General features: G+C 46.1%; 1 protein-coding gene across 1 annotated transcript in view; it reads right to left on the reverse strand.

Annotated features, from left to right (window-relative positions):
• The window catches only part of LOC146865382 (snake venom 5'-nucleotidase-like), a 950113-nt gene that overhangs the window by 269068 nt on the left and 655578 nt on the right, over positions 1-25467 (reverse strand). The window contains exon 7 of the mRNA XM_085640733.1: positions 9803-9986. Within this exon, the coding sequence (XP_085496859.1) occupies positions 9803-9986 (184 nt within the window). The remainder of the gene's footprint in view (positions 1-9802; positions 9987-25467) is intronic.

Genomic DNA, 25467 nt, shown 5'->3' on the forward strand with positions numbered 1-25467 from the left:
CCCCAGCCCGCAATGCCTTTGCAAACCGGAGATTCCCCATTGAACCCAACTGGGCGCCCGACGTCGAAACAGCACCCTGCAGCCGGCCGCCCTAGTGCTGCTGAGGGTGCACCTTTTCCCTATTTGCCCTGAGCCGTTAACTTCATTTCTCTCCATAGGAACCTATTGACTGTTTTTCTCTGAAATGTGAAAGTGTGGAGTTGAATTGTATGGAAACCGGAAAAATAACAATTGTGCAAAACTGACTTTACTTATCTTTTCTCTAGGAAATGTCCCAGTGTCATATCTAGGCATATCACAATGAGTAGAAAAAGTAATCTCAAAAGTAGGCCTGGGTGGTAAATTCCGTTCCGCTCGTGGAATTTGCGGAATTTGGGTAATTTCGCGATCCGCGGGGAACGCGGAATTGCCCAAAATTCTGCATTTCGCGGCTTCGCGGAATTTTTTATTTGTTCGCGTTCTCAAAATGTGTGCTCGCAAGATATTTCCCCCCCGAGCACGCAAACTGTGATCGCGAACACTAAAAAAGCATCGCAAGCAAGCAATTCCGCGTGTTCGTGGAATTTCTGCGTTTTCGCAGAGATTTTTTACCGTTTCACAGAGCTTTGCGTAGGGTGACTACGCAAATTCCGCCCCTACTCAAAAGTAACGTAAAAGGAACTTACCTGTAATTTTCATTACTAGATCGATACAAAGTATATGTACAGCATTCCACAGTATTGCATTACCAGTAATTCAAACTGTAACCACTTCAAAGAACATTTACAATTGCATTTCAAACAGTATATTTACTGCAAAGTATTTATCAACTTACCTGTGCCAGGCTTGCTTGGATTATGCTCCAACCACTATTCCTATGCAATGGGACGGGTTCCCAGTGCGACATCGTAGATGGTATTCCTCAAGTTCCCTAGTGCGCAATAGGTTGAGCCGTGATGAACTACGGACATCCATAAACACATTTTTTAAGTTGAATACCCCACAAGGCACTACCCCAACCAACAATTGGGACGCATTTAAGGCAGTATTTATGGGCAATTGTATAGCTAAGAATGCAGAAGCCCTTAACAAACAAAGGATAAAAGAAAGAATAGAGCTAGAGAAAGAACTGAGAGAGGTGGAGAAAACACACAAGGCAACCCTAACACTAGCCTTACAAAGGAAAGTTACGACAATCGGGGAAAACTGAATGCCATTTATAACAATAGGGTGGAACTCACGCTCCTGAGACTTAACACACTTTATACGCACAAAGGAACAAGGTGGGGTCACACATAGCCAGACAACTGAGAGTAAAACCGAAGAAAGAATATATAGGAGATATACAATCTCACAGGGGAGAGAAAGTTGTTACTGACTCTGCAACAGCGCAGGTGTTTGGTCAGTTCCTCAAGAGGGTCTACACTGGGGAGATTCTAGCCGAGAACATGCAACTGGAGTACTTAGAAGGTTGGACCTCCCACAAGTTACTCGTGCTCAGAATAAACATTTGAGTGACCCTATCACCGCAGAAGAAATTTGCAGAGCTATAACAGGCCTCAAAAAAAAAGAAAAAAGAGCTCGACTCCCTTATAGACAGCTCCGTCTACCAAAGACAATGAGGGCATTGGCGTTGCCAGACCTACACCTTTATTATAAAGCCTCACAGTTGAGAGTGGTTAAAGAATGGTCCGCCAGAGCTTCAGATAAACATTGGCTCCATATGGACAGAAAGGTAGCAGGAAGATGTATATGGGACCTTTTCTGGAAGCCACAAAAAGTTTGCCCGGTGAACACTTATCTGAGCACCCCTACAAGAACCACACTCAAAGTGTGGGACAATGTCAACCGTAGATCAGCCTGGACTACCTTTCCCTCCCCGTACACCCCAATTCACTATAACCTGGACTTCCTGCCAGCGCTGCATATGGGGGCGTTCGATGAGTGGAGGAATCTCTTTCTTATATTCTCTATTACTCACAACACTTGATCACTCCCGCCCAAGACATATCACTTTCTGGGAGCAGACACTAGATAAGGACATCCCTGAGGCCCAGTGGGGAAAGTTATTGAGGGACAAAACTAAATTTAACCATTCCATGGGAACGGCAGAAGCCCATTACAAAGTGCTGTTTGACTGGTACCTTTACCCGACCAAACTGAAGAAAATATTTCCTACATCAACAGAAATGTGCGGGAGTGGTTGCGGGATGCTAGGGCATTTTGTCCACATATGGTCGGACTGCCCCACAATCGGGGTGAAATTCTGACATAAATTAAGGATATTTTAGGATACCCAGTGACAGAAGACCCAGGGAGATAGATCAATCCTGTGGCTCTGTCTGGGGGCAGCGAAGACGGCAGTGACTGGAGTGTGGAAGAAGGTAGATTACACAATGGCATGCTCGATTGTGGCAGGCATTGACCCTGGAGCAAATTACAGATATCCTGTCTGATACACTCAAGAACTTTGAATATACATGGGGCCCTTTAGTTAATTTCCGCTCTCGAGGGCTACTCCTGTGTGCTTGCCCAACCCGCACACGTACATTACATCTATTTCATCATCATCATAGTCTTTATTCGATTACAAAATATCATAAAAGACACATACAAAGAAAACAAGGAAAAACAACTGTTGCAAACCATGTAAAATGCTTGAAATCCATCAATAAATACTTAAACAGTTTGATAAAAAGACATTAAACAGATCATAAGACTAGAGAATGAACTAAAATGTTGAAAAAACAACATATACAAAAAGAAGAATGGGAAACAGCAATGATAAAAGACCCACAATCCAACTTAACATAACTTCATGGGGGTACTACCGGAGAGTACTTAGGATCATTGTTTCTTAAAAACCATGCCCAGCCCAAATACTTAGCTAGAGCAATAGAGATGATCGGTAAAGTGCTTGTGCGTAAAATTCTTAAAGCAACAGTACTACTCATTGTACCTAGGATTTTGCACATTGGAGACAACCAAATTCTTCTTGGGGTAGCATATACAGGACAAACAAACAAAAAGTGGGCAATTGATTTGGCTTGCAAGCCGCAAGCAGGACATAATTCCGCACCAACACTGGACCATCTGCTTGTGAGGGACCTCAGTGGTAAGGAACCGGCTCTTAATTGGAAATACAGTTTCCTATCGCCAGGTTTGGCGATCAGGTCCCAGAAGGATTCCAGAACGGGAGAAACTTTTGCCTCCAGGTACCAACTGGTCATCCTGGAGCAATTCGCTCTGCTCCAAACATGATAATAAACTCGTTCCCAATAAATCATTCCCAGCGATCTCTTAGAAGGGAACAAGGCCGCCGCTGGGTCCCTCCACAGCCCCTCCAGACCCAGATCTATCGAGGTCTCACGGAGATTCCTCAGCCAGCTAATCTTGTGGAACTTGTCAGATTTTATGACATCCAAGAGGCCATTGGCATACGGAGAAAGCTCCGGGGTGGTCCAGAGCCTCCGCCAGTATAAGACCGGACGGAGTTTAGCTAGGTCTGTGATGGCCTTCCTGCCTAAATTATATCTGAGGGGAACCAAAGGTGTACTCTGTGGGAGGCCGGTTATACTGCGAAATAATTTATTTTCAACAACAGTTAAGGAAGTTAACCGTTCAAAACCCCATAGCTTGGCCCCGTACAATACAGAACTTAAGGCCTTTGCCTCATAAACTTGGAGTACTGGTTTGATGGGTTTAGTGAGAGATTTTTTGTGCTCACTTAATAGTGCTCCCGTAATCTGCCTAAATTTCATGGCAGACATCTCGATATGCTTGCCCCACTTGTTGTCGTTTGTTACGTGCATACCTAAATAAACAAAGTTATTAACCACTTCTAGCGGTTGACCATTCATAAAAAATGTCCCCGCTCTATAGCTTGGATGTGGATTATAGACCATGAGTTTAGTCTTGGCCACATTTACCTCCAAACCGTGGCCAAGACAAAAGTCTTCAAACACCAACAAAGCTCTTTGCAGAGCACTCGGGGTTTTTGATACAATGAGCGTGTCGTCCGCAAACATCAATATCGGTGTAATGACTCCAGCCAGCTTGGGAGCATCGACGAAAGCATGCATTCAACTATCCCATTGATGTATAATGAGAAGAGCGTGGGGGCCATGGTACAACCTTGGCGCACACCGCGCTCAACCGGAAACTCGGGGGTAACATCACCAGGACCTCCCCACTGCATTTTTGCGAAATTAGACTCATGTAGCCTCATTACCAGGATCAAAACTTCTTCGGGAAGCCCAAGCTTTTCAAGGACTGCCCACAGCCGCAGACGGGGCACTAAATCGAAGGCAGCTCTTAAGTCCACAAAAGCGACGTAGAGACTACCTTTACCCAGGGTGACTACTTTCCAGTGGAGTTGAACAAAGCGAAAGACCTGGTCCACTGTGCTAGTTAGTTTGCGAAAACCAGCCTGGAAAGGGGACAGAATCCTGTTGTCTTCAATCCAATCTAACATCAAATTCAAAACCATCCTCACAATGATCTTCTGGATTGTGTCAATCAGGCTGATAGGTCTGTAGTTCCCTGGTAGAGCTTTGTCTCCCTTCTTAAATACTGGGATAATAACAGCCCCCCCCCCATGATTTAGGGACTGGGGCACCTTTGGACACAGCATTAGCCACTAAAGAGATGTACTTGCTCCAGCAAGTTTTATTGTGAAGGAAGACATCAGATGGAACCCCGTCTAAGCCTGGAGCATGCCCAGTAGCTACGGAACCCAGAGCTTTTAGAACGTCATCAGGACTAAAAGGACCTTGGGAGAAAAAAACATAAGATATCTCCCTAGGGAGGTTATGTAAAGGATTACATGCATATTGGGGTTTAAAGAATTTTAACCAACCCTCTTGGGTTACATGGTTTGATGGTCTGTCAGGCAAGCCTCCTCTGTTCCACTTGATGACATTCCAAAACAGTCTGGAGTCTCTAGCATAACTTGCACTCTTCAAGTCTTGCCAATAAAGTTCGTCCCATTTCTTTTTTGCCTGGCAAAGACATTTCTTATAGGTTTGTCTGGCCTTTCTGACACGGGCCTTGTCACCACTAGAAAGGGCTGTAGCCAAATCGACTCTAGCCCTTCTGCACTCGCCGTCATACCAGCGTAAACGTTTTGGAGGAACCTTTTTACCGTTTTTCACTGGTTTTAGGAAGTGCCTACGTAATCCCTCAAAGAAAGATTCATGAAGCCCTGTGACTTGAGCGCTATCTTCCTCAGTGGCCATGGCACCCTCTAGTTTCAACGTTACTCTATCTAGCTCGGTGTCAATAATGGCAATGACCTTATCATTGGACTTGACCTCTCGCCACTTAAGTCTGCGCATATTATTAGAAGGGACAGTTTCAGGAGGCGCGAGTATCGTTACCTCTTCTGCTGATTGTGTGCTCCCCCACCACCGGTGTGTTACACAAATGGGATTATGGTCGCTCTCAACTCGTGGTTCAACCACCATATCTTTGATGGATTTCCATAGCTTCAAACAACAAAGTACGTAATCAATCCTACTTTTGGAGCGACCATTGTCAAAAGTATTAACACCCTTCTTATCCCCCAGCGTCCTACCATTCAATGCCCTTAGTCCTTTCTCGTAACAAAGAGCATTTACCTGCAATACCACCTCTGTCCATCGTTTGATTGGAGCAAGGGACAAACCAGGTATACCCCACAGCCGGTCCTCCTCGGGGTCAAGACTCCTATCAGAATCCGGATCCAAGAGGGGTTCGAACATAACATTCAGGTCCCCCGCAATGATCACTCCCCTCTCACTTGAGTGCTCTTCTAAATGGGAATCCAGGATCTCCAAGACCCGTGACCTTGCCCCCTTGGTCCCTCTAAGGTACAGGTTATAGATGTCAAGTATGCCCATATGGCCCAAGGATAACCTAACCAGTTGGATGTCAGTGGAACCTGTAGATATCTCATTAACTTTAGGGAATAGATCCTGACGAGCCCAGGTAGTTAGTCCACCCATAGGGCGACCCTTATGACCCTTGATTGCTGGTATATGAAAATTCAACTAGCCCAGCAGAAACAGGGGCTCACTGGACCAGGTCTCCTGGAAGAGGCAAATGTCGTAATTACCTATGAATTCAACCCATTCGGGAGAATCCATCTTGGCCTTCAGGCCAGCAACATTCCAAGAGATTAATGTACCTAATCCTAGTCCAGCCGGGGTAGCCTGGAGAGTAATGTTGGGACCAACTTCAGACAGCCTCTGGTTCTCCCTATACAGGTTTATATTGTGGTCACTAGTCGGGATAGACGTCCTGGGAGAGGCTAAGTGAGCTACATCTAGTCCACCCTCAAACTCTCCTCCAACTACCAAAGTATCCCTAGGGGCTTTTAGATTAGACCCTTTCATCCCCGGTCAATCCAAATCATCTAGGGTACTCAGACCACTGTGAAGGGCAGGGGTTTGAGTGGTGAACCCAGGTCTCATTCCACTTGCCACCCAGTCCTGTCTAGTTCTACCCTCAAGGTTAGGGGCCTGGTTATAAAAATAGTTTAGATCATGCACCTCAATCCCCGACCACGTCCCTGGTAATTCACAGTTACAAATAAAACTCGCAATGCGCCAGTCTTTAAAATTTACAATTATGGAGTCGCCCAGAACATCTTTTGGTCTAGAACCCACCCAGCTGACCCTTCGGACAAATAAAATCTTCCCATTCATGTAATTTGGAAAGGGTCTGTTTTTATTTAACCAAAAAGTCACTTTATTTTTAAGTTCCTGAAAGGATTCAGATTTTTCACCCTTTAATTCAGGAACACCAGTTAGCACTGCTACATAAGGAAGAGAATCAGGGGGGAGATGGATATAAGCCTAGGAAGGTTTAGTAAGTTTTCCATGAGTCACTGGATGTACAGCTTCTCGCACACCCGTGGCATCCTTAGTGGAATTATCCCCAGATACAATACTTATTCGGCCAGCCCCCCGGGAAGCTAGGTGATTACTGTCCCGGGCCTTTTGGTCTGTGCTGACCTTTGGAGCCGCTACAGGTATGACAGAGGGAGGGGATATGGTGATCGAAGACTTGTCAAGGGATAAAGAACTAGGCTTGGTTCTATCTTTTGTTGACAGTTTGACAACATTTTTTAGGGAACAAAAGTTATCAAGAATCGTTTGTTCCAAACATACGATTCTTTCACTAACTAGTTTAACCCTTTCTAGGAGGGGGGAGTATTAATGATCGAACCACCTGTTCAATCTGTAAGATCGTATCTCCAGTGTAAGATATGTGAGATGTGTCGGGAAGACTTTTGTTAACTTCACCCAGCACCGGACAGTCATCAGGTGTTAAGGTACCGGTCTTAGTCGGACCTTTCGTTGTTTTTGAAATTTTCGACTTCCTGGTGCCTTGAACATCCCCACCACGTTTCCTCTTAGGGTTAGCGGATCTAACTACTTTATTGCTAGCCCTTGTCTGGGGAAAAGCGACTTTGGGACTTGAAGGACCCTCCACTGCTGAAACAGACACACCATTGGCTACCTTATTTCTCGTGCTATCAGGTAACCTAATGGAACATGCTTCAGTATCTCCTTGCAAGTCACCGCTACTGTGACCTTCTAACCTAGTTGGAGATTTAACCAGAGCCAATGTGCCAATAGATGAACGTCTGGCATACATTGGTTCTGAGGAAAGGCGCCGCTCGGTAATAGCGATTTCATGTTCAAGGACCGAAACGGCTCTAGTGATAAACTGGTCTAGGGTACCGGTCACCGTCACACCCCCCGCTGTACGTTTCCCTTTCCCTGCCATTTAGCAGCTTACACAACAATACACTTTCCAGGGATCAATAAGCTACAGTAAAATGCAATGAACAAAATGTCACAGAAATGTCATACTGGGTCACGGGAGGTTAAGGGGGTGGCCCAGCCCGGCCCTCCTCGACCCCGGACGGCCCTCCCTTCGCCCGGCACTGCCCGCGTGCGGGAGTTCTCCAGCTACTATATTCGGTGTTAATAGGTGTGTTAATAGGCGTGTCCTCGCGGTGCTGGTGGCGCTCGTGCTTCTGCCTCCTCCTTAGTCAGCCAATCAGTGTCCTGCTCTCGGTGTCAGAGAGCTCAATCACGCTGTAATTGCTGTTTGATTTCAAATCTGAGCTTAGGCTGACAGGTTATGCTTTTAGTGCGTCTCTACGCTGTGACTGCCTGGAGCTGCAGACTCAGCTTTGACTGTTCGGTGGGTGCTGTAATTGCTGACAAAACAGTGGTACGGGGTACATGTCATAAGGTGGACATATGGCTGAGTTGTATCTTGCTGCCCGCAGTGGGGCTCGGTCCAAGAGTGCCTCACAAAGCTCCCTACCCAAAATGCAGCCTGCATTTCTCGGGAGAGCACGGCCCTTCAGAGCCGCTGGCAGCCACACCTGGCCGAGCTGACTCGCACCAGGGGGGAGGTACTGAGGAGCAGAGGGGGAGAGGACAGAGTGGAGAGCAGAAAATTGGCGCGATAGAAACCGGCAGACTGACCGTGCTGCCGGTGGCAACAGTTCCGTGCTCACGCTTACCCTCTGCCTCCTGCCACTGTGGATGCCGTAAACCGCAAGCCCTCTGCACACAAATCTCTGTCCTCAATCCCAGCTCTCTTCGGTGCGACGCGGTGTCTCCACAGTGAATCCTGGTGTGTCTCGCGGTATACTCCTTGCACGTAGCTCGATGCACGCCGCTCAGAGCACGCCGCTCAGCCAACTCTCAGCACTCAACTCGTTTTGTCTATGCTTGTTCATGGCCTTCCCAGATCCTGGATCCTGGCCTGCTTTACCCCTATTCAGCACAGTATCAGCAGACCACTGAGTTGGGTACACGGCCTTCTCTCTATATCTCTCCGGCCTTAGACTCTGTGCTGCATTGACTCAATCAATCATTTAATACTTGTAACTTTTTCATTATTTCACATGAGTCTTTCAGCTACGTCTGCAGAAGAAGTCTTGGGGTCCCACGGCCAGTCTCATCTTTTGGCAGACAATGTTCTCCGTAGCTGATTAACCTTGACTTCTCAGGCATTTCTGCAGCGCTCTGCTTTTCTGTCTATTTGCCGGATTAATCATGCTCTCTCCAGCCCCCATCTATCATGACAATTTTTGGAAAATGCAGGCCCATTCGGCTCACTGAAACACTACCTTAGGGTTGTATAGTACCGGAAGAGGAAATGATTGCTGCATCTATTTCAGTTTTAATCGAGACTCAGGAGATGATACTCTGGGATACGCCAAAGGCAGTTGAAGTGGAGCCATAGCAGTATACGCAAAAACCACTTGTGTAAACGTATTGTACTACCTTGCACATGTACCTCTTCCTGCAGGTTTATTTTTCTTTTCTTTTCTGTTTGGTTCATTTTCCTTTTTACCTTCTCCTTTTCTTCTTCAGGTGGTGGGAGGGTAAAGGAGAATAGAATATGTCACTAAGCGTTTTGTGCAATATGTATATGTAATGTATGATGGCTGCAGAAGTTACCCGAGAATCTCTAGAAACTGTCCTCGCGAATAGCCTCGATGTAAGCTACAGGTATAATTGCGATACTAGCACGGACACTAACGAGATTGTAATGTTGGTACTTCTATAATTCAATAAAGAAAGTTTTGAGAGAAAAAAAAACATATGCCTTTCAGCTTGCCAAATTGTCCACAGTTTAAACAGAGATCACAATCGCTCCATAAGATTTTCAAAATAGTCATGGAAAGGGGCACCACTGTAGAACATTTATATATAACAGATGTAAGGAAATAAGAATAGCGAAAGCAATTACAGAATTACTAAGAGCAAAAAGCAAGGAAACGTGGTCATATTTTTAAATTAAAAAGAATAACCTGTTACTGATGCATGCTGGGATACCGTAATTAAGCTCATTCGATGGCCTGAGATGCACTTTTTCATTCCTTGTGCAATTTTAACTGATTCAAAATGATTTATGACAATGGTGGATAATATCTGTGCAGTTTCCACATTAAACATTCTTGGGCAACTTGGAAACATTGAATAGCCGTCCCTTCCCTGAAAAAGTCAAAACAGACTACAAAGTCAAACTCAATAAAATGATATAATTACAAAACGTAAAAAATATTTCTAAGCATGTCTAAGTATTAAGGCCATGATTTACAACACATTTTTTTAAACAAACTTTATTGGGCTTTTGAAAAAACTTCAAGTAAGATATACAAACTAATGCCATATATAGCCTTTAAAAGAGCAGGATAAATTGCCTTTCAGCCATACATTCATTGGAAGTTGCATAGTGCACAGATAGTGTACACCAGTGTCTACCCAAAGAACTCTGGCTAGTATACCACGATATACCAGATGTAACTCCCCACTCCCTCTCTCTCCAAACTTCCTGGATCAACAAGCTGAAAGCAAATTCTGTGACTTCCCAAGTTATCCCTCTCCCAGTCCATGTAACTTTGGCTGTATGTGCAGGGGTGTTTTTTTTTTGGGAGGGGTGGCGCGCCCGGACTGGGGCCACCACTGCAGCAGTGAGACATATTTGTATAGGGGGGTTGTCTTCCTCTACCATACCAAGCATGATGTGAGTGCAGTATCAGTGTCTTCCAAGGGATGTTTCTCCGTATTCTACAGGTCATAGAGGTCTGTTATCCCCATCTTCATGTTTTTAAGGTCTGTTGCTAGCACGTCCCATTGATCAGCTATGGGACAACCACACAGACCTCTGTTCTACTCCCTGCGAATCGTTCTGCCCTTCACTTCAGCCCAATACTGGTATTCTGTGTGCCAGGTCTCACTTTACAGTGAGAATGCTGAGTTCCAACTCATGGTGATGCATTACTTAGCTAGAACCTCGTTGTTACTTTAGTTCAGGTGGGGTCTCAGAGAGGTGCTTATCAGACAGACTACAAGAGTCGTCAATTGTGGTCCTTTACCCCAATATTACCTAAGCGAGGGAGAGTCCCACAGGACATCCCGAAAGTTTGCTAGGAATAATGGCAGCACACATAATCAGTGCGTACCCCCGGTAAGAGGCAACCTATTTTCTCAGGCTTTAGATAGGCCTTTTGTGAATGTTTAGTTGCATGAAGCAAACCTTTGCACTGGGGCTGACCTTTTTGGGGATATTACAGGGCCCTTTGCCATTCTTTGTCATGAAATGTCCTCCCATAGATGTCCTCCTATGACTCCCTCAGGGGCTTCAGAGATAGGTTGGTGTGCTCTCGAATTGCTCTATATAGCCAGGGTATTAGTCTACGGCCATGCCCCATGGTGTGTAGTTCTTGAAGCAGGGCATTAGTTGGAGGTATAATGGGGGTTACGTTCCAACACCGTTTTATGTATTCTCTAATTCCCCTGAACCAAAGGAACAGGCTGCAAGGGAGGTCAAACTGGTCATGTAGCATATGGAGGTCCATAAGCACTTCCTCCTGATACAAGTCTCCCACTTTTAGGAGACCCGCCTCCTCACATGACACCAATTCTCAAATGGAAAGTGTCCTCAGCCCCACAGGCAACCTGCGCAGTGGCAGAGCGGTGGCAAATGATACTGCTGCACCTGTATAGACAAAGCCTTTTGTGCATAAAATGGTGGCATTAGCCACTAGGAGCGGGGTCCAGTCATTCCTCCTGTTCCCTGGGCGAAACTAAAAGTTCAGTATCCCATCTTGTATTTGAGTGGTTGAATATCCTGATTTTTAGGTCTCGCAAAGGGCAGCGCATGCGCTGCCTCTCCGAGGCATTAAGTAATTAGTATGTTGGGTGAAACTCCACCCATTGCGTTTATATTTGTATTTTGGCTTGCCATTGGTTAAATCTGGCATTGCTCCTTTTATGTAGCTCATTGATTGGCTGGTGGTCTGAAACGTCACTTCCGTTTTCCTGCCGTTTTGCAGGAAGCAGCACCGACCAACTACAATGTAGTTCCACTGCTGGCTGTTATCGTTTAATTTAGGGACCACTTGTCTTATTTAGGCATCGGGCACGCACGCACGCCTGGGCAGGAATAATAATGTTTTAATATTTACGGTGCGAAACGCTGACCCATGCCTTTCTTTTTATGGGTATTTGTTTAATACAATGGCGGCACCAGGGTCCAGGCAAACGCAGCCTCCCGCCAGCTGTGTCAACACTCTGCTGATCACCGCATCGAAAACAAAGGTCTTCTTGGCGGCTGTCGCTCCGCCTGCAGGTTCCACGGCGCTGTTCTGCAGAGGAACAACAGAGCTGTGGAATGCGCTGTCTTTCTTCTTTTCGAGTGGACCAGGGTATCGTATTTGATAAATATTCCATCGTAGCCGCGGACCTTTCATGGATGTAGTAGCAGGTAAAGATTTGCCAGTGAATTACTTGAATGAAAGTGATGGCTTTTTTGGATACATCATCCTTCATTTCTCCCCACACGTCTTCCAGTGTCAGGCAATTAAGCGCCGGGGGGGGAGGTGGATAGTTGGTTACAACTATCTCCCGAGTTATACTAAAGTTCAGTGCTCCTCGTCCCTGCCACTGACGAACTTATTTTTCTGGAAGCATTCTTCAGCAGAAGAGGCCTGTCGGAGGAAGGCAGCGGCTTGCTCTTCAGAAACGCATAACCTAGTTTTATTTTTAGCATTAAGGGCTTGCTGAGAATCTGTGAGGCCGTGACGTACAGCGTGTGAACGTGGGAGAGAATGGTTTAGTTGAAGCATGATATCCTTGTTCTGACATGTAACTGACCAGTCCACCTCTGTGACCCGCTGACCTGTGACGTAAGATAGTAATGTTTCATTTGGCCGCTGCTTCGGAATGATCTGCTCTCTGCAGGTTCATGCAGGCTGTACTACTACCCACTGAGAGACGGCCACATCTTGCTGAACGCATTGATTTCTGCGAATGAAGAATCAGAAGGGGCATTTGGTGGTTAATGTTAAACTTGCTGTAAATTATCATTTGGCTAGTATTTGTTCACTCTGCCTTCAGTGATTTTTTAAACTCGTAGTCAAGCAGTTAGAATTACGCCACTACTGCCAGAGTGGCCAGAGGATGTGGACCGTTGGCTGCGCTGCCGCCTCGGGTGCTGGAAACCAGGGTTCGAGCCTCGAGGTCGCGTCCACATCCTGTGATTCTGGGCAAATCACTTAATCTCCCCGTGCCTGAATGTGTGACATAAATACGGTGCTATGTAAAGTGCTCCAATACCTTCGGGTCGAGTTCGCGCTATATAAATATGCAACAAACAAAAAAATTATCATAACGTTGTTTGTACAAGTCAAGGAAGACAGTTTGACATAACCTGCTGTGGAGGTGGACAACTAACAAAATGTCGTTCTCTGGAGAGCGGCACAGAAGTGGCTGTTTAGTGGAACTGCTGGTTGATGCCACTCCCAGTGCTTGCATAGGATAACAAGCTGTATTTCGTTTCCAGGAGCTGTCTTGGACAACAACTACTGCAGGCTTTCCGTGTTATGTGGAGCAGCACTGTCCAGGGAACCTAGCCAAATTGATGGGTACACTCCAAATCCTGCTCTTATAACTTCCTGGTGCTCACTTTAAAGGCGCTGTTTAGTTCCTTCAGTCTGAGTTGTCATACCTGGCGGCATGTGTTGAAAAGCAAAGGCAGCACTACTGGACACCTTTCTCAATAACAACTCCAAAGTGGGAGTTTGTTTTTGAACATCAAATAGATAATGACCCCGACACCCAAAGAGTTTTTTCCCTCAGTGTGGGGTCATTATTTTTTTCAGTCCTTGGCTGCCACGTTTGAAATGGCAGTGACAGAAAGAAGAACAAGCATTTGCAATACAATAGGTCTCGCATTACTGAATGTTTGAGCTATTGGTGTTGCATTATTATTAGCAATGCCAATAGCTCAAACTTTAATAATGCGAGACCTATTGCATTGCAAATGCTTGTTGTAGGTGGATTCAAACCAGCCATCTGGTCAGCCACTAAAGAGGGGCCAAAAAGTAACATCCACAGAAATCTGGGGCCCCCTCCCTTATCTGCCTGTAGTTTTAGCTTCTCCAGGTTCCCCATATCTGTTAGATCGCTCTGAGCCCAGGGCGGATTTCGGCAAAGAAGGCTGAAATGCAATCTGTGAGCATAGAGAGCTCATGACTCTCCCTAGGTTACAGTGTGGTAGGTCAGTATGGGTATGGTAGATATTAATCCCCAAATATCAAAAGGTGGTGGCTGCCAAGTGCAGGCCATGTACCTCAAACCTGATTGTTCTTTGCAGTGCTCTAGGTTTCAACTGGAAGATCTGAGACTATGTGGGGTTGACTTTTGACCCCAAGATACGCCCGAAACCTTCAAGTCCCCCAGAGATGTGATTAAAGTCAGCCTCCCCGTCCCCGATATACACTAGCATATATTCCGCATAAAGTGACACTACATGGATGGTGTTTCGCAACTGCAATCCTCAAGTTGGGATGCCGCAACTCAGCCACATAGATAGGGGTTCGATGACGAGTGCGAATAGGCTAGGATATAGTGGGCAGCCCTGTCTCATACCTCTCAATATTTTATATGAAGCCAATATATATTGTCCTGTCTTTGCCCTGGCTGCAGGTGCCTCGTACAGGAGTCTGAACCATTTAAGCATGAAGTGCGGTATTCCAAATCACCTCAGGGTTTTGAGCAGATAGGGCTACGCTTGCTGGAGGTCAAGGGCCACACATGCTGATTGCGGCCACACGTCAGAGGCCTTTCTATAACTTGATTAAACCTCCTTATTTTCAGAGATGTGCTCCTAACGTGATGAACCTGCTCTGGTCACTATGGATCAGCGAGGGAAGATCTGTGAAAAGTCTAAACAGCAGAATTTTACTCAAGATTTTATAGTTGGTATTTAGAAGGCAGATTGGGCAGTAAGATGAAAGGGCAGCTGGCGGTCATCCCTGTTTTAGTAGCAAAGTCATTATACCCTTATTGGTTGTGCTAGGGAGACTGCCAGTATCCAAGGCCACCTTGGACAGCTTTTTAAGCTAGGTGACCAATTGTGCGACAAAGGCAGTGTAGAACTCGGGTGGGAGGCTGTCAGTACCCAGTGATTAGATTGCCTCCCTGATGTCCTGTTCATTGATTGGCAGTTAGGCTTTCTAAAAGGTGCGCAGGTATAATCGGATGCGGCATATTCGCCAGGAAAGCATCTATTGTCTCCGCATGCGTGGGCCAGGGTCTGAGTAGAGTGCCTGCAATAGTGATAGAAGGATGTACTGATGTCTGCTCAAGGGATAACACGGAGGCCTCCAGGCTCTGTCAACAGGGCTCACTGAACTCCTACAGTGGTGCGTAGGCAGGCACCCCTAATCACTACTCTAAACGTCTCCCACTCCACTGCGAGTAAGGTGGCTTTACCTTCATTTATGACCTCCAGGGGTGTGTGGTCTGAGAGTATTTTCCCTAACTATGAGGCATGGGGGACTTATCCCTAGTCCATGGTGGGCAGAAAATATAGTCTAATCGAGCATGCAGTCTGTGTGGGGGTAAATAAAAAGGGTATTCTTTCACGCCTGGATTACAGACCCTCCAGTAGTCTGCTAAAGCCCAATTACTTACCCACAACCACAGAGTCTTGGCATAGCCACAAGCAGGGACACAAGGTAGGGGGAGGTGTGATTGATCGTCCTTAATATTATATATGGAGTTGAAGTCTCCCCCCAGGAGCCATGGTAGGCACACCCAGTCCACCAGGTGTTTCAACAGGGACACCAAGAATAGTGGCTGGTTGACATTTTGGTCATAAATAATGCCTAAAACCAGTAGGGAACCCTCTAATCAGCCTTTTAGTAGGACAAACAGTCCCTGCTGGTCTTTGTGCTCTTCTTCCACGTGAAACAGAACATTTGATTTCCGCCATTTGGCTGCACCCCTTGCATATGCAAAATAAGTAGTGTGATATAACTGTCCATGCCATTAACATCACAGTTTATCCCCCTCCCCACTCGTCAGATGGGTCTCCTGCATAAAAACGATATGGACTCCCCTCCATTACAGCAGCAACTTTATCACATAGCATTTGCGCGCTGTCCCCACCCCCGTACATTCCATGTTACAGAGGTATATTTACCTGGGTGTGTCATACTAACAGATGGGGAAGCTGATGGGAGGCCCAAGGGTGGCCTGTGATACCAACTGCGAATCATAAAGGAGTGAAGTGTCTAGGGGAGGAGTCCCAGGGACATCAATGTTACTCTCCATCCAGGTGCCTATAACTTAACGTTCTTCAACAACCCGAGTCAGAACAGTCACTTGCATGCCCGCAGCTCCAGTTCTGTCATCTCTAATTAATCCAATAGATTTCACGTTGTGCAAGTGACTGGACATTATTGTAGCCTGAACGTGTCTCTACCTTCTCAATTATTTGAAACCTTAGCTGAGCTATCACATGTTGAAACTCTAACCAATGAACCACTAAGTTGGAAGCTTTATTCTTGTTTCGTATCATGCTCTTCTGCTCAGTAATGCAGATTTTTATCTTACGTTCGGAATTTGCCTATATATAACAATCCACATGGACATTTGATGCTATATATTACATTGTGCGTGTCACAGGTGGCTGAGTGGCGCAATTTAATAACTTCATCTGATTGAGGATGCAAAATGTTATCTCCGACAATCACAGTGTATGCAGTTGTAACAACAATGCATACCAGTCTTCCTCTCTGTTGAGATTGCTTTTTTAGCCTTCAGTTGTTCTTTGAGATTCTTTGATTTGGTGTAAGCAAATATAGAGACACGTATCAGGCTACAATAATGTCCAGTCACTTGCACAACGTGAAATCTATTGGATTAATGTCTAGACACAAGACACCAAGAGCTCTCAATGACCAGGTTGATATGGCGTGTTTTCTATAATGTATTTATATACAGGCAGCATTTGAAGTGATAATGTGAACATCATACATAGAATGATTAGGACCATTAACATGAGAAACCCATTTTTCAACTATTTCTTATTTCACATCTGATTTATGATTTTCTATTTCAGTGGAGCTAGGGGTCTTTTCTTTGCACATTTTTGAGTTATATTTGGTAGTTTGTATTAGACGGGTCGCAGTTTTCTCTTTTTTAGGGTTACGTTTGGTATGAGGAATGTCATTGGTTGGATACTTATTCAGACAGAGCAATTCGCTGTGTAATAGAGGTCTACTTGAATAAACGCTAATAGGAACAGGTTTTAGCTCAGAGAAAAGATAGTTCGATGTTAGCCAAATGTTTTGGCGCACTATAGGTGTTTCAATATCGAAAAACTTAGAGGTCCATTAGGAAGGCGGGCCGAAAAGCACCCCGACCGCCATGGAAGCGGAAAACAACCACCCGCCGGCGCCGCGGGAAAGCCGGCGCCCAAATTAGGATCAACCGCCCAAAAGAAATGACCGCGGCGGAACGAGGCCAAGAAAAACTGCCCGTCGCGGGCAGAGATGGCCAAAATCTGTCCACGGCGGACGGAATCGCAGCAGAAAAACACCAACCCGCCGCAAGTATAGTGGAGACACCGCACCGGAAATTAGGATATCCCGACGGTCCTGCTGTACGTACCGCCATCTCCGCCCGCCGCGGTCGCACAATGGGATGAATGGGAGAGCCAGCGGAAGAGCTGAAGCACAGCCACCGTGGCGGACGAACCGTAGAAAATATGGCGACGAAGCCATAACCCCACAAGAAGGCCAAACAGTGCACACAGAAAACTAGCCATGCCCCCCAAATACACAAAACACACCCCAATGACACAACCACATGGCAAAACGAAAAATACACATGCCAGGACAACACAACTGTCAGCAACACCCCAAATGGACACACCCACATAGCTGAGTATAAAACCAGCCCCTTCCCTGACCACAATCCCTTGCAAATCTCCAGGAGAAGGGACACATACCACAGCTGTCAGGAGAGGCAAAGGACACAACATCACTAGCCACACCACACACAGCACCACCAACACCTCCACACCAGCACAACTAATCCTCCTGCACAACACACACCATACACAGCACAACCACCACTCACACTCCTGCACCCACAATCACTTTGCACACCACACACCATGGCCTTACAGAAAATACCCAAATTCACTGAGAGCGAGTTGAAGGTCATGGTAGATGAGATAGTCAAAGTGGAACCACAGCTTTTAGGTAGCCTGGTCCAACAGACACCATTAGCCACAAGGACACAAATGTGGGCAAGGATAGTCCAAAGGGTCAATGCAGTAGGGACCACCCCAAGATCAAAAAAGGAGATCATGAAGCGGTGGCATGATCTGAAGAGGGTGGTCAAGGAGAGGAGGAGCAAGAACCGTGAGCTGGCTCAGAGGACTGGCAGTGGCTCTCCCATTCCACAAAAACCATTCACACAATGGGAGGAGAAGGTGCTTGCCATACTGCATCCAGAGAGTCTCACAGGAGTAGCCGGGGAAGTGGAGGCTGGTAAGTACAAACAAATGACTACCGCCACTCTGCTATGTACTGTCTTGCACAACTACAAAGCTACACCACCTAGGACACATACCATCCATCTGCACCACACACTCACAAAAACATGGCTCAAAGATCCAACATTCACCCACTCCCATTCACTCCAAAGGTAGCTACCAACATTACCATGGGGGCATGTGTACAGACAGACAGCACTACAACTCCCACCAGGCGCCCTGGCACACAGCATCAGCAAGATGGATCCCTCCCCCCACCCCACCCAGAAGCATGTGTCAGCCATTACACAACCCACATCAAACTCACAGGTAGGTAGCCATCTTCACAGTCAGGGTGTCTGGGGGTGGGAGGCCTGCACCACTACACCCACCATGCCCCCTGTCCCACACCTGAGCAGGATGGAGCACTCCCCCACCCCACCCAGAAGCAGTTGGAAGCCATTGCAGTACACCAAACAAACTTTGTCCTGGCCACTGGCCTTGTCGTTCACTGCTGTGTGCCCCCTGCCTGTGCAGCTTCTCATGGACTCAGTCAGCACCTTGGACTGGCCACTGGCCTTGTGTTTTGCCCCCTGCCTGTGCAGCTTCTCATGGACATGCTCTTGTGCCTTGCTGTTCTCTTCTCATGGTACCTATCTGTGCAATATGTGAATAAAGACAGTTTCTCCTTTTGTCTATTTTGTCAGTGTGCTTACTGAATAAAGTTATTTTGCTGTGTGAAGATGGTTTACTGTGCCACATAGTCTGTGTGGCACTTCAACATGGTCAACGTTTGGGCTCACTTACTCTCTTTTTTTCAGGGCTGACAGGGTCTTCATTTCTTCTTGACCCAGATACTTGTGGTGGCAATGGTGTACATTTTGAAGGGTTAGCAGTAGTCATTTACTTGATTAGTTCATGTTGGCTCTATTGTAAACATTTCAGTGGGGGGTCGTGTGGGGGGGGGGGTCATTGCCAGCACAGAGTGGGTTTCTGCAAACAGTATTGCAGGCAGGCTGTCCAGGGTCATCATGTATGTGTGTTCTTCCTTTATGTGTGCCCAGTGGTGTATATGTGTGGGCATCTTGAGATGGCCAGTCATCCTAGTCCTATGGCTTACTTTCCATTTGTGCTCTTCGATGGCCAGGTAGTGTACAGTGTGAAGGGGGTGAGTTTGTGGGGAGTGTTGATGTGTACATGCCTCTGCAATGTCAACTACACAAATGTGTCACCCAGGAGTTGTGTGCCTGTTGTTTTGATTGTTCATCCCTGTAGATGTGGTTGTATGCTATGTGTGAGTTGTGTCTTGTGTACAGTGCAGTGTGTTGGTGTGTCCTTGCAGTTCTGTCTGACTCCTACTTGTTGTTTTTTTCACTTGTGTGTATGCATGGAGTGTTACTGGCAAGTCAGTGTTGTGTTTTGTTGCAAATCCATGTGTCTGGTGGCTGTTTGTGGGGACTGTGCAGAACTGCTGCTCCACAATGCCATTGGGTTAGTGTTTTCTCATGCCTTGCTGTCACATGGTGCCTTCTTGCCTCCATTGTGGCATTTTGTGTGTGTTGTCATGCCATCCCCGATCTGTGCTTCAGCTGCCTACCCATTGTGAGTCTGCACTCTCTCTATTTGTGTATGGTACACTCCTGCCATGTCCCCTACTGACATGCAGTACACTTCACTTTGGTGTGAGCTGTCCCCTTGGTTTGTATATGTGTGTGCCTCCCCATGACTTCATTTGTGCCACTGTGCTTTGTGGTGCAGTTCTTTTTCCAGGGTCAATGTGTCACTCAGTGCATTTCCCCAATGGGTCATGTGTGATGTTCTGGTGCTGTTTGTCAGTCATGGTTGCTGATAAGCAGTTCAACTGTGTGTGCTGCCCAGTCCTGTGGTCAAGTTGTTTCCACCTTTGTGTCCCAGACTTGTGCATCTATTGGGTGTTGTATTGGATGTATGTGTGTTGTTTGTGTTATTGCTTCACTTCCCGGGTGTGCTGTTGTCTTTATGCTGTGCTGTATGGTGTTGTGTGGGTTGCTGTTCTGTCACTGATGTCTGTGTGTGTCTGGTATGCTTGGTGTGCACACACAGCTTGTTGTGCATGCAGTGCTGTGTGTGTATGTATGTATGTTGCCTTGTGATTGCCTGGTGTGCATCCCCTGATGTTGTGCTGTTTATTATGTGATTGTTCTGCCTGTGCATCTGTTGTTTGTTTGCTGTGGCTGTGTTGTTCTGTGATAGTGCACTTCTTGTGTGTGTTGTGGTATGTTGTCTGTGCATTGTTCCCGAGTGATGAGGTTGTGCACTCCTGTTGTGTTTGTTCTCTCATTGCCTTTCCCCAGTTTAGGTGCACAGGGCATGTCTGTTGTTGTTGTGGCTCTGTGTGTGTTTCTGTTGGGTTATGTGTTTGTCTGTTGTATTTGTTTCCACATTTGTGGCGGCATCCCTGTGTGTGTGTGATGTTTGTGGCTGGGACCAGGGTGTGTATTGCCTGTCAAGTATTGCCAGCCTTCAGTGTGTTTGGCACTGGTGTTCTGTGCTGCTGGTGTGAGGGGGGTATGTGTGTAGATTCTTACTGGTGTTTGTCAGTCCTGAGGTGTGCAGATGGACCCTGTGTGTAGTGCTGCTGGTGTACTCCTGTGAAGTAGTTGTATGGATGTGTGGCTGTTCCCAGTTTGACTTCAGGGCCTTCCTTTCATCCTTGTGCCTATACATGGTTTGCCTTGCTGTCTCCCTGTGTTGTTGCACGGAACTGTCTGTGGTTTGATTTCACTGACTGTGCCAGCCATGTGTGCTTTGATGGTGTGAGGGTGTTGTGCTCTGCCTCTTGTGTTTATGTGATGTACACATGCTTGTTGTGTGTCTCCACTGCCTACAATTTGTGTGCAGCCCACTTTGGTTTCCCTATTTGTTGTGCTCCATTGCTGTTGGCATGTGGGGTGTGTATGTGTGTGTGTGTCAGTCCGTGATATGTATGTGTGACTGTGCAGGCTGTGTGTCCATTTGGACATTGATTCCTTGTGTGTGTTCATGTGTTGCCTGTCCTCATTGCTTTTTCCCTGAGTGTGGTGTTGTGTGTGTTTCCCTGACCCTGTGCTACTGTGCTGTGTGTTCTTGTGCAGCCACTCCTGCATTGTGTGTCTCCATGATTGTTTGTTGTGTGGTGCAGGGTATGTATAGCCCTGGCTTGTTGTGGTGCATGGGGTGCACAGGGGGGGCATGGCTGCTGTGACATGGCTGGGACATTGCTGCATGGTGGCAGTAGCTGTATGTCCAGGATGCAGCAGGGTGACTTTGTGGCAGGTGGGTGATGTGTGGGTGCCCTTGTGGATGTGTCCCTGTCCCCCCAGGGTGTCTGATGTGGATTTGGACCCAGTGTCAGGCAGTGTGTTGTGTGTTATGTGTTTGTGTTGTTGCGTACCTGTGGCGGAATCCGCGGCAGTCCAGGAGTTCCTGGTGATGTAGCAGGTACAGCACCGGAAAGACGTGAAGAGCTGTGTTCATGGCGGTCGTGACCGGGACTCTGGTTTCACGCTCCGCTGTCAAGCTTCCGCCATCTCTGGTTGGGTGGTGTCTCCGCTGCGGTGCGTATGCTTGCTTTAGTCATCCTAATTTGTGGAGCGGGGTGGAAGTCATTCCTCACGGCGGTGAGTCTCCATTGGCTCCCACCGTCGCAGTAGCGGGCGCACTTTGATGGCGGTGCGCGCCGCACCGCGGCGGTCGGGAATTGGCCTATGTACTAATTTGGCGAGCGTGATGTCCGCTGCTGGCGGGCGGAAAAAGGCATCCTAATGGACCCCTTAATGTGTAGAATCTTTCAATATGAAGCACTTTTCCCTAATTATTATTATTTTTTTTAACCCACCATTAAAAGAATTAATGAGAATGAGGCGACGCACCGTCATATTTTGTAGATGCTGAATCTCTACTAGTTGTAAGTGTCAGGAGAGGAGGGTCTCAATGAAGTTAGAAGCCAGCATTTAGTCCATACAAAGTTTGACCCAGTTCAAAACCGCGGAACCTTTGTTTTCAGCGAGATCAGTATTGTGGCACTAAGTGCTTGTACTGTTTGAATCAAAACTAGTCACACACGGAGTAGCACTGTTTGATTTTCGCATAGGGTATTGGCATCAAAACAGATTTAGAAGATAGCATGTTTGTCTTTCAACACAGTTTCATTCTTGTTCAACATAGGGATTTCATTCTCTCATGAGAGGCGCAGTTCGCGCACAACACAAGTTGAGTCCTTCCTCAGTGTTGAGTATCTCTGGGAGGTTTAAAAATGAACGGTGCGGAATCCAGGTTATTCGCGTCTTGTCAGGAACAACTCAGAATATCGAAGAAATAGGTGAGATATACTGCATAAGGCATTCCGATTGATTGAACTTTTAAGAGGAGGCTAGAGGTAGCTGACATTGGGTCTCTTGTGTGTTTACAGTTGCACGATTTTGAATCGATTGCACAGCTGCTTAGATCTACGTTTGGTACAGTGTGAGTTTGAGATTGTAGCCTCTCAGTGCCAGCATCTTTTTGGTGACCTGTAGGTTTGAGTTTTTATAATGCGAATTTCTCAGCACATTATGAGGCTTGATTGTGGGCAGGTACTCATGGAGGATGTGCTTTACTGTTTTGAGTTTCATAGATATCGTAGCAGGGTGATTTTCAGGAGCCAGTAAGTTTCTCAGTTATACAGTGTTGTTTATACATAATTCTTTCAACAAGATAGTTTTGGGGCATAGCATGTAGAATTATTATTTTTTCCACATGACGATTATGGTTATCTGAGCACAGATCATTATTCTTTTAGTTTCGGAAAATCTCCACATGGTTATTTTTTAATAACTTGAATATGCACTTAACAGCTATATATTAGACTTTTTTTCGACTCTGGGTTTCTTATGTCCCTTATCACTTCTCTAACTTTATTCTCTTAGTCGTTTCATTGTAAATTTGTTTGTTGCACAAAAGAAACAATTGCCATTTTGAAAAAGTTCAAGTTTATGTTTATTTATGTTCCTTAAACAAAATTTTCCAGCCCGTGAATAAGGGAGTGCATCCCGAAATGCATTGGGCTATTGAATCCTGCAGACTCTGACATTGGAAATCTGGAGCCTTATGTTGATTTATAATATCTGGTAGTTATTTTTCTGAAATTATTGTTTTGTATATGCTATTGTTAGGAGTGGATTGTGCATTAGTTTATTGAAGATCAAACTGTTTTTCACACCTGAATCGAAAAATACATAACGTAATACAAAAGTTGTTTTTGGTCAAGATTATTTTTAAGTGTGTTTTATATTATTGATATATTCATTACGCAGTGCTAGTTGGGTCCAAAGAATCTAAAACTTTGGCTGTATTGAGAAGTTAACCCACTTGCCAGACCCAAACCTTTCTTTTTACCACATGTAAGTCACCACTAAGGTAGGCCCCAGGCAGCCCCAGTGTATTTAAAAAGTAGGAAATGTACTTTTAAGTTTTACATGTTGTGTTAGTGAAAGAATCTTAAATTCGTTTTTCATTACTGCAAGGCCTATCTCTCCCATACGTTAACATTGGGATTGCCTTAAGACATCTTTTAAGTGTAATTTCCAATTGGGAAAAGACAGAGATTTGGAGTTTGGTATCTTTGGACTCACACTGTAAATTCACAACTTATGGTGTAGTTGGAATTTAAATTGCAAGAGGAGTTGGCTTAACGGCTAGGGCGGTCGACCTTGAATCTGGGGAACCAGGTTCGAGTCTCGGCAATGACGCTGAAGATCCTGTGATTCTTGGCAAATCACGTAATCTCCCCGTGCCTAACAAAAAGGAACGTGTCCTCATGTAACGCAACTGGTGCTATGTAAAGCGCTCTGATACCCGATACCTTCGGGTCAAGTTTGCAAAATATAAAACTCTGTAAAATAAAAAAATTAAAATAAGTCTAAAAATGCCACCGTTAGAAAGGGGGCATTTTCTTACTTTAACCATTCTGTGTCTCGGTCAGTCTCTGAAAACACGTCTGGGTTGGGTGACAGCTGGGCTTGGTGCATTCCATCTAGACAGTCACACAAAGGGAGCTGGGGTGTCACATTGGCATCCTGATGGCCCATCATTGGGCTAATGGGTCTTCCTGAGGTAGATTGGAAGGGAAAAGCTGCACTTGCACCTGAATAGGGCTTCGCCTGTCCCCACACAAAGAACTGCATACCTTCCTGAAGTGAGTCTGGAGCCAGTGAAGTCTCCCCCACTTCAAAGGCACTTTTACGTATTAGTACTGGACCCCTGACATCACTAAATCAGAGCTCTACTGGAACCAAGGACATTCTGCCTGGAAGAAGAGCAGCTGTGCTGTGGCAGGGACTGACCCTTTGCTAACTGCATTGCTGTGCTGGCCTGCTGATTGCTGTGTTGTAGGAGGGACTGCCACTTTGCTACCTGCTCTGCTGTGTTGGCTTATTGCCTGTTTCCTGTCTGGGAGTGAGAGGGACTGGACCAAGGGCTTGCTGACTTACCTCCTGTTTCCTGAAGTCTCATGGACAGAAAGGACTTCCTGCAACTCTGCTGGTGCTGCTGGACTCTGACATTTTTAAGTCCTGCCCTTGCTTGAGGTGCCTCCTCCAGTCCTGGGCTTCAGAAGTGGTTTCTGCAGCTCTTATCCTAAATAATTGACGCAGTGACTCCTTTGCGAAGATCAGAACCGACGGAGTGGCGATTCGACAAAAACACGGGTACCAACTGTGAGGTTTGAGGACGACGCAGCGTAGATGCTTAAGACACCGTCTGCAAGGCTCAATGATGATGCAGCACCAAAAACTTCTATGATGTCTGCAAGGCACATCTTGGACGCAGCGACCCGACTGCATGGACAATTCCGACATATTATGTTCTCCATGTCGATGCTTTGCTCCATACAAGTTACTTTTTCAGCGGACCCTGCATGAGTTCTGTGGCCAGCCTGACATTCATCGCGGTCGGCCTGAACTTTGGATTTGCACCGGTCCTTGGGACCTTAAGTAACGTTTTAACTGCTAGTGACTTATAATCACTATCTTTGCATTTAATCTTTAACAATTTTTATCTATAGTCCTACTTTTTGGATTTCTGTAGTTTTGGTCTTGTTTTACTCAATAATTATTCTTTATTTTTCTAAACTGGTGTGGAGTC

The sequence above is a fragment of the Triturus cristatus genome, chromosome 2_1 (assembly GCF_964204655.1).
Source record: "Triturus cristatus chromosome 2_1, aTriCri1.1, whole genome shotgun sequence".
Taxonomy (NCBI): domain Eukaryota; kingdom Metazoa; phylum Chordata; class Amphibia; order Caudata; family Salamandridae; genus Triturus; species Triturus cristatus.